The sequence below is a fragment of the Papilio machaon genome, chromosome 12, assembly GCF_912999745.1.
Source record: "Papilio machaon chromosome 12, ilPapMach1.1, whole genome shotgun sequence".
Lineage (NCBI taxonomy): Eukaryota > Metazoa > Arthropoda > Insecta > Lepidoptera > Papilionidae > Papilio > Papilio machaon.
Genome location: NC_059997.1, coordinates 7,526,221 through 7,543,161, shown reverse-complemented (window position 1 = coordinate 7,543,161; position 16,941 = coordinate 7,526,221). Strand labels below are relative to the sequence as shown.

Sequence of the window (16,941 nt, the reverse complement as noted above, 5' to 3'; positions counted from 1 at the left end):
GATATTACAAAGGATACATTAATCTTAATAATATTATAAAAAATCGCATTTTTTATCTCCAGAACAAATTTTAAAATAAATTTGAACATTCAAACTATATTGTAATAAGTAAAACTTAAATAATTACTTTCTTATTTCGACAATTGAGCAATTAATCTATATATATAAAAGAAAGTCGTATTAGTTACACTATTTATAACTCAAGATCGGTCGAACTGATTTAGCTGAAAATTGATGGGGAGGTAGCTTAAGAACTAGGAGACGGACATAGGAACTTTTTTTATCTTGTGTGCATTTTTTTTATTCCTCGCGGACGGAGTCGCGGGTAAAAGCTAGTAAATAATAATTAAATAAAAAAAACAGTTGAATGATGGTAACAACATTTATCTTACTAATGCTATAAATGCGAATGTTTAGATGGATGGATGTTTGTTTGAAGGTATCTCCGGAACGGCACAACTTGATGATACACATATGTACAATAGAAAATAGTCTTGAAGAACACATTGGCTACTTTTTACGTTTTTTTTTAATTCCGCGCGGACGGAGTCGCGGGCGAAAGCTAATATGTTGCTTCTATTATTATTCTTTACTGTTGCCCACTGTTCACCGGTGGACCTAAATCATATACAAAATAATTTGTTTCCTTTTGCCTCATAGCTATAGCATATAGCAACTTTTTAACAGATTATAAATATTTTGTTTGTAAACGTGTTCATGGTAGAGTGAAAATAATGTCAAAATATATTTAATTAAGTTATGTTTGTTAGTGAAATACAGGTATCGTTTGCTATAAATAAACATTCGTATTTAGTTGTAACGCCTCCCTGCATGTCCAACAGTATTTGTAATTTGGCGGTGTCCCAAGCGCACGCATATTGATATCACGTCATTTTATAAATCATGCATCACTATATTATCAACATCAACAGAAGTAGAATTTGGAATGTATAATGAAAAGTGTTCTTTTTTAATATATCAGTAAGTTATATCATAAGCCTCGGTGGCTAAGGGGTTAAGCACTTGACTTGCAATCTGCACGTCCTGGGTTCGAATCCCGCTATGTACCAATGTGTTTTTCGATTTTCTATTTACATATGTACATTTATCCGACGTTCTTGAGGTAAAGGACAATATCGTGATGCTGCACATATCTGAGAAGAAATTCAATGATATGTGTGAAGTCAACCACATGATTGACTATGGCCTAGTCACCCCTAATTTAGGGTAGGCTCCTCACCCCTCGGTGAAATCGGCAAGATTCCAAAATTTACACCGCCTATACTTTACTGTGTACGAAGGGCTTTAGATTTTCGAACATATCTTAAATAACTAATATATTTATAACTTTAGTATAATTTTATATATATTTACGTTATAAATTGATAAATAACAGAAAAGTTATAAATACTTTTTGTGTAGTAAATAAAGAAGTATGTCGGATACAATATATCCAGGTCAAGAAACATGTCCGAATAGTTTTATTAAGCTTTATTCCGCATCGCAGCTTCGAAGTGGATTAGCCGTTTCTCGGGTTTAGATAACTTTACTTTCACAATGTCTGTTTTTACGTTATTTTAATATAGACTAACATTTCTTTGTTTTAGATATATGTCTTAAAATTTAAACAAATTAAGTCAATGTTCGTCGGTGTTTGGGCGTCGGTGGCTCAGGGGTTAAGCACTTGACTTGCAATCTGCAGGTCCTGGGTTCGAATCCCGCCATGTACTATTATGTATTTCGATTTTCGATTTACATATGTACATTTATACGATGTTTTTACGGTGAAGGAAAACATAGTGATGCTGCACACATCTGAGAAGAAATTCACAAGATATGTGTGAAGTCAACCACATGATTAACTATGGCCTAGTCACCCCTAACTTGGGGTAGGCTCCGAGCCCCTCGGTGGGGACGTATAGTGAGCTGATGATGAAGTCAATGTCAAAGTTGGTTTTATTTTTTATATCTGTTTTAAAAGATAATGAGTGAAAATTCAATATGTTGTTTTATGGTATTTCTTCAATGGAAACCGATGTTTATTTTAATTGTAAAATATTTTAAATACTGCGGAATATAAATTCAGTACTTTATATTTTATTTTGTTAATTTTATAAGTCATGCAAAGCTTTGAATAGGTAAATAATACATTATACAATTTTACGAGGCGAGCTTTGCTTTATAAAGTTGTTAATGGTTGCAAATCATACGATAATGGCTGACCGACGATCGCTTTTTGTTTAAATAAAGTTTTTTTTACATTTAAATAAAATAAATAAATATGTTTTAACAACATCCAAAAATCTGTACTCTAACGAAGTTAATAATCATCCTTTCCTAAAATCTGTTTTTCTAGTTTTCAATTCCAGCACATGTATTCCAAATCCTGTTCCGTGGCCTCCATTCTAAGGATAATAAGTAATATAAATTAACAACATTTTTATTTAGTAAAAATATAAACTAAATAAAGTAGAGTGGAAACATTAAAAATCGACCAGTATTGTTTTCAATAAAGATAAAATTTATTTCATAAACTAAGCTGTAAATATACAATTAGTGCCGAGCCACTCACCTTGTCCAGGGATTTCATTTAGAAATCCCCTCACGGATTCTAGGTTTACATAAATTGTCCCCATGGAACTAAATTATTTGTTATATGTACGATGAATATATAAAATTTCGTACTGTCCATATGAAACATATATAAGAAGTATATAGTACTAGCTTTTACCCGCGACTCCGTCCGCGCGGAACAAAAAAATAGAAAACGGGGTAAAAATTATCCTATGTCCGTTTCCTGGTTTTAAGCTACCTGCCCACCAATTTTCAGTCAAATCGATTCAGCCGTTTTTTAGTTATAAATAGTGTAACTAACACGACTTTCTTTTATATATTACTAGCTTTTACCCGCGACTCCGTCCGCGCGGAATAAAAAAAAAAGAAAACGGGGTAAAAATTATCCTATGTCCGTTTCCTGGTTCTAAGCTACCTGCCCACCAATTTTCAGTCAAATCGATTCAGCCGTTCTTGAGTTATAAATAGTGTAACTAACACGACTTTCTTTTATATATATAGATATAGATTTTTCCTGATATAAAATGAAATTGCTATGAGGATTTCCATAAATGAGGTGGTTCTCCATTCGTCTCTTTTTTTTCAAATTAAGATAATTGAATTGTTTGTATCTTGTAATTTCCCCAAATTTCATTTACTATGTTCGTATATGGTGCAAATGAATTGATTTAATTTACCTCATAGGGTTTCTGCTTGAAGGCCGGGAGCTTTCTCATTTATTTATGTTTGCAGACTTAACAAACGGTCTATTCGAATATAGGATAAAACAGTTCTTATTACAATAGTCATCATCATTAGCACATTATACGTCCCCCCTGAGGGGTCTACCCTAAGTTAGGGGTGACTAGGCCATAGTCAACCTCGCTGGCCTAGTGCGGGTTGGTTGACTTCACATACATTTTAGATTTTCTTCTCAGCTAACATATGTGCAGGTTGCATCACGATGTGAATCGAAAATCGAAAAACTCATTGTTACGTGTCGGGATCCAGGACCTGTAGATTACAAGTCAAGTACTTAATCCCTGAGTAGTAGTAGTAATAAATAAATAGGTTAGATATGAGATTGAGATGTGACTGTGTTTCTACCGAAACATCCGTATAGAAGAAATTGCTATTTAAATGGTTTGAAAGAAGAGGGTAGGGAAGTAGGGAAGGGGTTCTAGAACATAAAATAATTGCTTCTTTCTAACATTAAAAAAATTTATTTTTATTCGTTAAAAAGTCCATGTTATTTATATTTGTGTAAATATTTTAATTATTTAAACAAATTAAGTACATCCTTTAAACATGAATGTTAACAAGTCAGTCTTTGTGCGAACTCAAGAAGGTTCACTTAATGCTTACGAAACTGAGCTCCAACATAGTTGAAACTTGCAAAGCTTCACTTGAGCTTTGCTACGAAAAGCTCACTCTGTATTCAAAGCGTTACTTTAAGAACCATATTTGAGTAAATATGAATAAATTATATAAGTTAATACTAGTGAAAAAACCTTTTAATAAAGTATTTAATACATTCAATCCTGCTACAATTTAATCCTAAACTTGCCAGGTGTACTGAACTGTCATTTTTAACTGATATTTAATTTTTTTTTTTCAAAATTAATAAATTATTGTATTCGTTTAACTTCCAATTAAGAATATGTTTTAATAAAAACTCATATTAATGCATAGTGACCCGTCATATTACGATATATCAGAAAATAATAACAAGGGTTGAAACAGGGTTGAGGTTGAAAGGTTCTATTTGTTCGGCCTTAGCTGTCAGTGTTATATCCTTACAGCTTGCAAACAAATGACTATAACATACAAAAAAAAATACGTGAAAGAAATTATATTTTTATCGTCAAAGTTTAATTATTAATTTTATTCGTTAGATTAAAGCCCGTTACACACTTTCAGTTTTAATTGTACAATTCGTCAGTTAAACGTGAAGGTGTGTAGCGGCCTTAATATTATGCGCAACGTATGAAATTGGAAATCAGGTCTTATTACAAAATTAACTTTTTGAAACTTTTCCTGCTATCTGCGAATGTTGTAAATTACTCTAACTGTCAACGCTGCACTTTGATATCACGGACGAATAAATCAAATGATTTTTACAAATTTAATTTACTGGATTTAACTGATTTATCCAATTCCATTTAATAAAATTGTCAAAATCTTCAATAGAACGTTAGTCAAATTTAAATAATTTTTTTTACTCGATTAAGAGGAGGGTTATGTTTTCAAGTATATCGTTAGGTATCTATTATTGCACAGTTTGGGCTAAACAGCTATATTATATTATGTAGAGTGTGAATGACTATTTTTTTTAAATATTGAGACATTTTCGGTTTTTCTATTATTTTTATAACAGAACCTTCTATTGTATTAAACATATCCATTCAAATGTAATAATTGTAACGAAAACATGTTTCATTTTTCCCTCAACCATTTGAAGTAAAAGGCACTCTTATTAAATTTTTCCTCACCTCATTTGCCAAACATCTTTTTATCATTTCGCAACACATCTTTCACGAAAATACATTTTAATATTAAAACATTTTCTTCAAATGTATTCGTACGCCTCTTAGATTATAAACCATTTGTATTATGTCTCGTCGAGCGTCAGGGGAATTAATAAAATGTTATTTAAAATCACATGTGTTACCGAACGATTGTGAACTTTGACAATATGTAATTAGACTAGAATTGTTACAAGGCAAATTGTGATCTATACAATAATACAATGAATTTAGAATTTTATGAATTATTTCAAATATAGCGAAACAATTTCTTAGATAAATATTTAATTAGTATCTTTTTATATACTCTTATTAGGTGTAGCCCGCGACTTCGTTTGCGGGGAGTTAAAAAAATCTTAACGGTATGAAAAATAGATAGTAGCCGATTCTAAGACCTACTGAATATGTATATAAAATTACATATAAATCGGTCAAGCCGTTTAGGAGAAGTATGGTTACAAACATTGTGCCGCGAGAATTTTATATGTAAGATTTAATCTTAACGTAAACTTTACCGTGATAATGCAAATGTGCTAGGATCATTGGGCCTAGCACGAATATTTGTTTCAGACGCCTTCGTATCGTCATCGTCTCAAAATGCTACGCGTCCTTTCCTCCGTCGATTAAAGATAGGCAACGCATCTGCAATTGCGGATATCCATGGGCAGCGGTCGCTTCCCTATATTGATGAAAACCACCAAAAAGACTAGCCCTTAGAAAATAAATAGTTAATTTTCTATTAAATTTAGCAGAGGAGGCGGCAACAAGCATCAAGGAGTATCTTTCGATGTGCTGAAGAAATTAATTATGACGTAATGGTAAATTACTAAGACGAGTATTCTGTCTAGATATATTCTAGTTTCCTAGAAAATAATAAAAACTATTGTACCTTCATAGAACTAAATAGCATAATCTTTTACAGTAGGTTTTAACAATTTATCAAGTAAAAAATTTATAATCCCAGTTTTCTATTTAATTATTTTTTTATAAGAGAAGGGAGCACACGAGCGGCGCGAACACCGAAGTGATCATCGACGCCCATGGACATCCGCAACACGAGAAGAATTGCAGATGCGTTGCCGGCCTTTAAGAAAGATATATGCTCGCTTCTTGAAGGACCCTAAGTCGTACTGGTTTGGAAATACCGCCGAGGACAGACCATTCCACAACGCGGCCGTGCGCGGCAAAAAATTTCGCGAAAACCGCACTGTTGTGAAATGCCAGCCATCCAGATGGTACGGATGGTACCTGGCGGTCTGTCGAGTCGTCTTATTGTCTTCCATATTTATAACTAAACTTTAGTAAAGAGAAAACATTTGAATTTCTGTATGTTTTTACGATCGATTAAAAAAATCTTTTATAATTGCTTCGTTATACATAATTTATATCGACTATATTTAGTATTGTTATGCAATTTTTGGATAAATGAATTTCCACCCGAACGAAGTCGGGCCTATCGCTTGTATTTTTATATTTATCAATGATAACACACATACAGAATATAAATTTAACTAAGGTGTAATGTTGAATTTGTAATTAATAAATAAATATTATTCCAAAGGTTGGTAATCTCTGATATTTTAATTATGGGACAAATAAATTTTCAACACGGAAAATTTTATTAAAGTGTATTTTACACCCATTAAGATTTGGACTTTGGAAGTTTGTTTATTAATCTAACTTTAATATTAATTTGGAAGGCAAATCTGAAACTTCAGTATTTGGATTAATAAAATCTTCTAAGGTAATATTGAAAAAAATATTACGCTAAAGTTGTATGTTCTCTACTTAAACCTTGTGTGTGGGGAACTTGATTGACATTTATAGTTTTCACGTATTGTAAACTTTAATTTTAAAGTTGATGCAAGCAATTTTGGTAACGATTTTGGCATACACATTCGAAGACCGAAATCCATAAAAAATTATTTCGTTCTTGTAATTAATGGATCTTTTGTAGAGTCGGAAAAACAATCAGAAGGAAAATGTATACGAGTAGAACATCAATAGGACTCTGATTGCAAAATCTTTGAATTGTCTATCGAATCGGCTGCAAATCATTTATGCCAGGATGAAAAAGGTGAATTGTATAATTTTATTTAAAACCTCAAAATATCTGGCAGATTTTATGATGTTTATAGTTTCACCGTCGGCCAGATTTATTTTTACCTCAAAAGTAAACGCGAAAGCTTGTATCGGCTCTGATTTATGTCGCCCTCGTAAACGAAACACTCGTGCATGATTCACGACAACACAGATCGTGAACGTTCGTACTGTACACATTGTGTAGTATGTAGCATACACTCGGCCCGGCCGCGGCGCCCCGCGACCCATCTCAAGGGAAAACACTCCGCCGCAGACCGCCCCGGATAATTGCCAAAATTTTCTTCGCGTATTAAAAAAGGTGATCATGTCACGTGTTTAAAATTAAACGTTACGGAGGTGAATGAACGTCGTAGCACTGACCTCCTTTCTGCGTAGTGTTGAACGTGCGGAGCCGGTACGAATCCTCGTCGGGCTCGTCTTCGGGCGGGTGCGCGGCGCGCGGCACGTCCAGGAAAGCGTTGGAGCGGCGCGGCTGGGCGTGCGCGGCGTGCTGGGATGACGGAGGGCGGCGGCGTGCGGACGCTTGACGGCGCACCTGCGGCGGGGTTTCAGCGTCCGCCAGCCGCGGTTCGGAGCTGTAGCGCGAGCGGGTCTCACGGTCCAGCTGCTGCTGCTGCTGTTGCTGGCGGCGGTGGCGCACGCTGCGTCCGCCGGTGATGCGCGCCGACTGTGAGCGCGCGGCCGGCCTGCGCCGCGGCGCGGGCGTCGTCTCCATCGGCGCGGCCAGCGCTTCCATGCTCGCGGAAGCGGGCGCGCATATCGATTGAGAGCGCTTCGTGCGTCCGTCCGTGGCCATGGTCGCGACGATACTGAACGCTTCAGTTTTCAGGCGCGCCCCGCCTCTCCCCGGTCGTGCCCCGCCGGCGCCCCTGGGCTTACTTGTTGCATCGGCTTTGCGCGATCGTAGTAGTTTTTAATGCGACTAATTCGTGTGAGAGCTTTGTCAAAGCTTTGCTCTGCATGGATAATAACCGACGGGATTTAAAGGTAATAATAGTCTGTGACTGTGAATGCTCTCCGGCCAGCTTTTAGCGTATAATATCACTACGTTTGAGCAATGCTGTTTATTTTTAGCAAAGTTTTCAACTTAAACAAAGTCAAGTCGATCGTAGCAGTATAATTTGTCACTTGTCACTTCAATTGACAAAAGGAATCCTAGAGATACGGAAAATTATTTTTCAAATGACTTCAAAAAAATAGTTATTCATAAAATCGTGAAAAGATTTTTCTAATAGTAGAGACAAGAATACATAATTCTAAGAAGAAAGCAAAGCCATAAAGTAATAAATAATTAAACTTTTAATTTAAAACAAACAAGTAAAGATTATGTAGAGATTTATGAAGTCGGTTAACTCGTATTTCTCGGGATTCAAATTTCACGGACCGACTTAAACTTTACTTGGAAAGCTAACATTTGAGAGAATTAGTTAAGTCGAGGGAAAGCTCTGCGTTGTATCGCTGAAGCCATACAAACAATCATTATAACTTTAACAACGAATAAATATGATAATTTTATACATTATCATATAAAAAGACAAACACAATATATTAAAAACTAGCTTTTACCCGCGACTCCGTCCGCGCGGAATAAAAAAAATGCACACAAGATAAAAAAGTTCCTATGTCCGTCACCTAGTTCTAAGCTACCTCCCCATCAATTTTCAGCCAAATCAGTTCGACCGATCTTGAGTTATAAATAGTGTAACTAACACGATTTTCTTTTATATATATAAACTAGCTTTTACCCGCGACTCCGTCCGCGCGGAATAAAAAAAAAATAGAAAACGGGGTAAAAATTATCCTATGTCCTATTCCTGGTTCTAAGCTACCTGCACACCAATTTTCAGTCAAATCGATTCAGCCGTTCTTGAGTTATAAATGGTGTAACTAACACAACTTTCTTTTATATATATAGATATAGATATAGATTTCCAGTATTTTTGACATATTTTTTAAAGTCTTAAAACAATTTAAACAGTAAACAAATTTAAATTAAATAAACCGAAATATTGTTGCTGTTGAATTGTTGAAAAAAATGTACTAATATGTCGAAAGCGTGAATAGAGTAATGTATTTTAACTTGAAATATATTTTTTTAGTGACTATATCTTTGAAAAAAACCTTGCCACATTTATTTTCATCTAATCGTGTTCGTAAATCAGAATTTTCTTGGCACAAAGTGTGAAAAATGTATAAATCAGTTCTCAATATAATTACATGAAACGGAAGTAACCTTTCATCTTATTTATAATTTTCACATGAAAGTGTGTTATATGTTTGTCATCGAACTATGTTTATATGTCTCTTACAGACATTCAAACTATATCAATAGATTGGACATTACAAAACAAACCGTCTTTTTCTTCTTCATTACTGAAGGTAGTGCTCATCTTGAAGTGCCTTCACTGATGTGTCGACGAGTTGCTTCCACACCGCTCTGTCCGCGGCTTGTCTCATGGTGGTCGGAATGTTGAGCTCCAATATTGTCTGGACTTGGTCAGAACACAGGATAGGCGATCATCCCCTTGCTCTTTTACCCTCGACTTTCCCTACCACAACCAGTTAACAAACAAACCGTAAGTACTCTCAAAAAGATATAGTCCCACAAGGATCTTATATCAGTTTATTGACATTAACACGCCCTACTTTTATTTTAATTTATTAAGACATTGGATATCGGTGTCCTTTAGCCTAACACGGCTTACAGGTTTTGAGAGTTACCAGCGAGCAAAAATTTCCTAACTTCTTCTGAAAGTCGTCCATGTTTCTGTTATGTATGCGCAAGCACCATGCCTGAAATGGAACGCACGGCTGCGCCCGACCTATACGTAACTGTTATGTAAATAAAGTAGTCTGCACTAAGCAAGCGTTGTTTCCGTTACTCCCCGTACTTATCAGTTTCAATTTCAAGCAAATTAACCTACGTGTCACAATGTGCATGATAATTTTATGGAATTTCGAAATTACGAAAATGGCAACATTAAACCGTGCAGCTCCCTCATTGGTCAAAATATGCTGTCAAGATGATATTGTTAGTTCACATATTGTTCGACTGCCATTGCCTTGTGGGACTATACCGGTACAGTTTCGTATCCGTCTTATTGACATATGTCGTCGTACTCTCCGCTCTTTAACTTGTATTGCATTTGTAGCTTTTGGTAAGATTTTTATTTGACTACTAGGTATTTTTAAACCGAGATAACACATATATAGAACACTATTGCTATCCTTGTTTTTCCGAGGAAAGCGAAAGGGATAGGCAATAATGTAATACAGCTGATAGGACACAGATGATCAACGAGGTTGTTGACCTAAATCAAATACCTAGTGTATGGTGCCGAAGGTCTAATTTTAATCCTCTTTCCCTTTCTACCCTTTTCTAGTGAAGAAAGGATAGAAAAGGGATGGAGATTTGACAGAGGAGGTAACGCGTAGGAAAGGGATTAATCTCTTCCTGTGCGTACCCTCCTCCATCGATAAAAGGTAGGCAATGCATTTGCAAATGTAGATGTCTACATTCGACAAATTCAGGTGGGCGCTTGTTCGTTGTCCACTTTTAATTAAAAATAAAATAAATTGTGTGATTGTTTAAACTTTCGCGAGACATAATAAGAAATTAATTAAGAACGGCTTAACTCACGTGTGAGCGTCCGGTGACGACACCGACTAGTTTCGGACCCGACAGGGGTCCATATTCAGGGCGAATGATTACGTGATTTAAGCCCTTCTTAATTATATTGTGTGATTATTTTAACCCCCCTTTTTCCGATGAATCAGATCGAAAGGTGTAAGTTTTTGTTTTCACATTTCTACAAAATAAACGATCAAAACGTTTTTAAATTGATTCGAAAATCAATAGCGTTACAAGTATAGGTACTATTACAGAGGCTATTGTGTATTTTGTGATAAAATAAAGATAAATTACTCGGGAAATTATCGAAATGTATTATTAATGTCGTATAAACAAGCCGAGGCGGTCGGCGCGGAGTCGTGTAAACAAATTTAAAAATTATGCGTTCGCCGACGGCCGGGAATAGAAAACTCAAACCGAATATTTTCCAATGGCCTTCGTCTCGTATCCAGATGAATTGAATCGTTATCACACTGTTTGCCTTAATAGAAACACATGATAGTCAAGATTCCTACAACACGGTGAGACTGTCTAGCAGTTACAGGTAAGACTAGATATGAATAAGACAGATGGTTCGCATTTTCTAGTCTAATTATATAATAGAATGTCTTAGTGCACTTTTTAATTTTCCTAATATTACAAAAGGACAAATTACACAATCTTACGGTGACGTTTCACTTTTTAAATTACAGTCGCCACATTTATTGTAAACGATTTGCATGTTTTAAAGTAAATTATTATAATTAAATTTATCGCTTAATGTTGGTATGGCGTGGTTGAAAGCAATCCTTGATATCAAATGAAATAATAGAGCGAATAAATCAAAGTAACTTGTAATATCGCCTGTATATTGGGAGATGTATGGGAATACATAGATTGTATTGACCTCTGTATGATTCTGTCAACACACAACAGATATTTCCCTCTTGTATAAGTCGTGTTCAAAAATTGACTGGAATTGATGAATTTTTGATATTCACTTAATTGCACACTTCTATTGCACTAACAATCCAATTATAACAATCATTTTATTATTTCACATTATGAATTTGTTTTTATTTGATATATCTAAAATAATTGCCAAAAAATAAGTAAATATAAAAACGTATAAAGAGTCTTGGTTCGATTATTTTCGGCCAATCAACACAAGTCGGGTAAAAATCAATATTCATTTATTTTTGTTTATTTCTTTATTTAATTTTTATGTGGAATAATATTAAAAAATAAGCGAACACTTTCGATTGAAACCTAAATATCAAGTTTATTTTAGATTCAATATACGCAAGAGTTATAAACGTCAGAAGCGATAAAGTGCCGCGTGACGTCATTCATGACGTAGTCTTATTTTATATAAATATTCAATATTGAGCAAAAAATTATCACAAAAATAACTTACAAGAACGTGCGTCTTTTACTCGACTGATAGAAGGGTAAATATTTAATTATTTTGTAAGGGTCTAATGCCTGGTTTACATCTTGTCAGTGCATTAGGAAAGTAGCGCTTAAACTCAGCTCTAGCATACAACTGACCTAATGTGATGAGAAGACAACGACTGGTCTGACAAGACTGCAATTACAGAAATATTTTTTTTATATAAGAGAAGGGGGCAAACGAGCGGCGCGAACACCAAAGTGATCATCGACGCCCATGGACATCCGCAACACTAAGAGAATTGCAGATGCGTTGCCGGCCTTTGAGAAAGATATTATTATTATTATTTATAAAACTATATTGTCATTTGTTTTATTATAAAGCAGTTACTTTGACGTAATCCACTTGTAGAGCAGGATGACGCCACGTCGGTTGCCAGGTGGGCAAGTCCCTCCAGAAGTTGTAACTAGCTTTCCTGTTCCTATTCTTCCAGGGCTTCGAGTATCCGTCCCCTGTGATGACGTCATCTTTGAACTCTGTTATCCCTCCAACGGCCACGCCCAGCGTTAATTGGAACTACAAAGTTATCACTTATTTTTTTAACTTTTTTTCATATAAAGAATTCTAAATCCAATAAGCGCTAGACTTATTTGTTAAAGTAGTATTTAGAAAGTGACAATAGTACTTACATGGTCATCAAAAGGTGCCATCTTAGTGCCCTGAGAGAGGTATATCCGCGGGATGTCACAGAAACGGTTGAAGCGGCCCCTCAGCCCGCTCTCTGTCGGTTCCACGCGCAGCCACTCTTCACCGTCCACTTTAAAGCTTAGCAAGTCTGAAAGTACTTTTTTATATATTAACTGCCGAAATTAAATTTACTCCTTCACATCTATCAGAAATAAAGAGTATTAATATTTTTCGATCGCCCCTTAGGATTGATACAAAACTGCAAATTTATGTTACCTGGTGTCCACCGCATTTCATATACGTGGAAGGCGTCCCCCCATTGTGATCCATTGTACAACTCCTTACGACCCATCAGAACATCACGACATGCCGAGTTCATTATTGGACCTCCGTATAGAACCTAGAATAGATTAGAACATCAACATTTTATATCTGTTAAATATTTCATCTTAGAAATAAGAAGCCAGATTAGAAGTTTTTCTGTTCGGCGAAAAATGTAGACGCTAAAGAAGAAAAATATCTTTCGTGGACTCGCAACACACCAATTGCTCAGTTTTATTAATGTTCAAAATTAACCTTATTTCCAAGTTCATTTGGTCCGTCAAAGAGCTCGCGGTTGCCGAGTGCTGATGCTATTTTTATTATTCCAGATGCGTAGTTAGGGGTACCATACTTTTTTAGTAAGGGCTCAAGTAAAATTTCTGAAAATACAATAAGTGTAGAATAATAAAATAAACATCTATTTCCTAAAATGAACTTATTGTCAGATGTGACGGTGGCATTTAACGGCACACTAACTGTGGCAATAGAAACTGCATCAATAGTTACTTTGACAAAAGCTGTTGAAGCAACAGATGCAAATGCGATTGTGGCATTATAAGTGGCAATACTGAAGCAAGAGTGATTTCTTTTTTAACTCCAATACGCCGTCACATCCACATTTCTAAATAAAAAGGAAACTATGGGCTAAGGGAAGTAAAATAAAATAACCTGGGTAAAGCCAGTCTCCCTGCGGCAGTTTCGCTCTGATTTCAACAACGCCGTACGTGAACGCAAAGGTCTTGCTTGTGATTCGGCCACTTACCACCGGCGGCAGAATACTAGCACCCATCGCTGTCGCACTGCACGACTCTGCTGTTCTCGTGCACCTCTCAGCAATAAAGATTTAGTTGACACAATTTGTTATTCCTCTGCGTGCCAAGCAATGAAGAGTATGCAAGCAGTTGTACATAGTAATATAATATAAGTACAAACGGCAACACATTATAAAATTTATTAATATTTAAATACCCGTTAAAAAGATTGAGTGATCCAGTGCACAAGGTATCATTACTGAAGTTATCTAGTTCGTGCTGAAGTTTCGGCTCAATCCGCAAATATCCCTCCGTCGCCATCACTGTCCGCGCATTTGGCGGTCTTTGATATGACACGAAAGTGTATTCCTGGAAAAATTAATCAATTATTAAATCATCAAATCAAATAAGAATCTTGGTTGCAGCATAAACTACATGTAACTAACAGGTTCACTTGGTATGTATTGTTCGATCTGCCACAAGTCATCGTTCAGACTGTTGAAGTGGTCCTCGAATATTATCCGGTCAGCGCACGCGGTGCCGACACGCAGTCGTGTGATAGTGGGCAGACATTCCCACGTATCGTCCTGTAATACCTTAGCTGAAGTACCAAAACAAAAATAATGCGTCAATTGAGAACAACAAATCTTGTCGTACTATTTTTGTGTAAAAGGGTAACCAAAATCAAGGATTTCGAACCACCTTGGTAGCACGGGAGAGGTTGTTGGCTGCCAAGGAGGTTGTACTAGCCGGTAACACGACGCCATTCGAAATAATAGTTAAATAGTAAAAACAATATGAAATATCCAGACGGAGTTATACACTAACTTTTTAATGACAAACTAATAATTAAGTAAAATTCAATATGTTAGCTTTTTGCTCTTTGTTTATTTTCTGTTCCTCAGTTTTGACAAGAGTTTCTTAACCTTTGGTTGATTAAGTGACATCAAGTACGAAAAAAACAGATATTTGAGAATAAATACTATTTATATTCGAATAGATTCGATTAGGAAAATCTTAAATTCCACAGTTAACTTACCTTCTATAGTATGATTGATGTTCAATTTCATGTGCATTTTATATTTATTATAATGCTGGTGCAGACTGTGAAAATCGTAGTTGATGACGTCACCGAAATTCAACTTTAAGCAAGGATCTATATAAACCCATCTACCATTAGTTGGTGTTGTTACATTGGCATTAATTTCGCCGTCATCAGTAGTACTGTTCGCTCTTTTTATTTTGGCTTTGAATTTGAAGTTTATTAACGTAGAATCATCTAAAACTAAAGAATGAAGATGTTTTTATAGTGTCTGGGTGCTTCATTTCTCTTTTATGGTAACGGTGGGTTTTGATGTCGGGTGTCGAATTCTGTATTAGTAAAGGCAATGTGAGAATAGTTATTTCTTATGAAGGTACAGATTAATTTAAGTAATTTTGCACATAAGAGGTTATAAAAATTAATAATTAGAGAATAACTACTATTGATAATATATGTAGAGATAACTGGGTCATACAGTTTTAAGTTTTTTTTTTTTATAAAAATGAACTCTAGAGTGTGATAACGCTGATTTTTTTTTAACATCTTTAAAATATATTGGTATATAATACAAGATAAGCCACAGCTCAGAACTTTTTAAATGCGCTCAATAATTTCATTTACTTTTAGAGAAGCAAAGAAAATACAAGGAATAAGCTTTGCTTTTACAATTAAAGAAATTGGCATTTCTTTTTAATGCTGAAGCGGCATTTACTCCTTACATGTACAATTTTGATGATGATGATGAAACTAACCTTCTACTAAAAGACGTAAACCCTTTGGATAAAAGGCTTCGATGGTCAGTCTTGTTGGTGAACTTTGAATTAGTGAGACAAATATTAGCACTAGAACTAAACGTGTTAGTGCTGAGATAGCCATTGTAATACTGCTTCTGTCACAATTGTGATGGCCATATTTATTGTGATAAAATTGTACGAGTGACGTGTGAGGCACCTTCTGAAGAATGAACTCGAACAAATGAATCTGTGAATCGAATCCTATTGGGGACATTTCAGTGGATAATGCAATCAATTTCTTTTAAGAGGAGTGCATGAAAAATGCACCTTTCAAATTTTGAGTACTTAGTAACCATTTTGTTTCTTAATTGAGAACAATAGTACATGATAGTCTTTTTTTTTCAATTTTGAATTACAATGGTATATCGTTACCGTCTTTATCATTATCATCTTACGACGGCTTATTTGATAAGTGATTTTAAAAACTTTATAAAACCTTTTTTCTGGTAAATGGCATTAACACTGGCAGGCACAATATTCCAAATTAAGACTGTCATGTCAAGAAACATGTAAATTGTTTAAAAAATATATTTATTTTACTTTTTAAAACGACTTATTAAACAGTCCTCTTATGTCACCTACTGGACATAAGCCTTCTCCAATGCCTTCCACAGCATGAGGCCCTTCGCGCATCTCATGTAGCAACTTCCTGACATTATTATAGTTGTGAACAGTATTTACAGCTATATTATTTTCCCGCCTATCGCTTTCTTATTCATATGTTTTACTTTAAATAATAATGGGTTTTCACCAACAACTTGTAAGTACAAAAGCTGATAACCTCAAAGTTATTTTAATACTATGTGACGTTGAATCGGGAATTTCTACAAGGATTTTCTGTTTAATTAAGAAAATTTATGATAATTTTTTATTATTTTTTTTCATACTTTACATACTCAACGTAACATTGGTTGACTGGAGACATACAGCAATTGTCTTTTTTTATATCAAACGGTGGCAAACGAGCAAACGGTCACCAGGATTCGCCGAAATAGTGAGGCGACGTTGCCCATAGACATCCGCAAATGTAGATGCGTTGCCTTTGATCAACGGTGAAGAAGACGCACAGAAAGAGGATATGTCCCCTACCTTTGCGTCCCCTCTTTCACCAAATCCAATTCCCCTTCCCATCCTTTCCTAGTAAGAAAAGGGCGTGAAGGG

The 16,941-nt window shown here is 35.3% G+C and overlaps 2 protein-coding genes across 2 annotated transcripts in view; both read right to left on the bottom strand.

The window, feature by feature from the left end:
• LOC106710431 (GTP-binding protein REM 1) overlaps nucleotides 1-7,989 on the bottom strand; it is a 28,890-nt gene extending 20,901 nt beyond the window's left edge. The window contains exon 1 of the mRNA XM_014502484.2: nucleotides 7,542-7,989. Coding sequence (XP_014357970.2) covers nucleotides 7,542-7,977 — 436 coding nt within the window. The 5' untranslated portion in view covers nucleotides 7,978-7,989. The remainder of the gene's footprint in view (nucleotides 1-7,541) is intronic.
• Nucleotides 7,990-12,219: 4,230 nt separating this feature from the next.
• On the bottom strand, nucleotides 12,220-15,901 carry LOC106710432 (beta-1,3-glucan-binding protein). Its single transcript, XM_045680359.1, has 11 exons — nucleotides 15,739-15,901; nucleotides 14,984-15,229; nucleotides 14,644-14,672; nucleotides 14,391-14,600; nucleotides 14,162-14,313; nucleotides 13,862-14,019; nucleotides 13,448-13,572; nucleotides 13,148-13,271; nucleotides 12,874-13,019; nucleotides 12,530-12,760; nucleotides 12,220-12,394 (listed from the first exon to the last, which is right to left on the bottom strand). The coding sequence occupies exons 1-10, from the start codon at nucleotides 15,860-15,862 to the stop codon at nucleotides 12,560-12,562; spliced, it is 1,515 nt and encodes a 504-aa protein (XP_045536315.1). The 5' UTR covers nucleotides 15,863-15,901; the 3' UTR covers nucleotides 12,220-12,394; nucleotides 12,530-12,559.
• Between the last annotated feature and the right edge of the window lie 1,040 nt (nucleotides 15,902-16,941).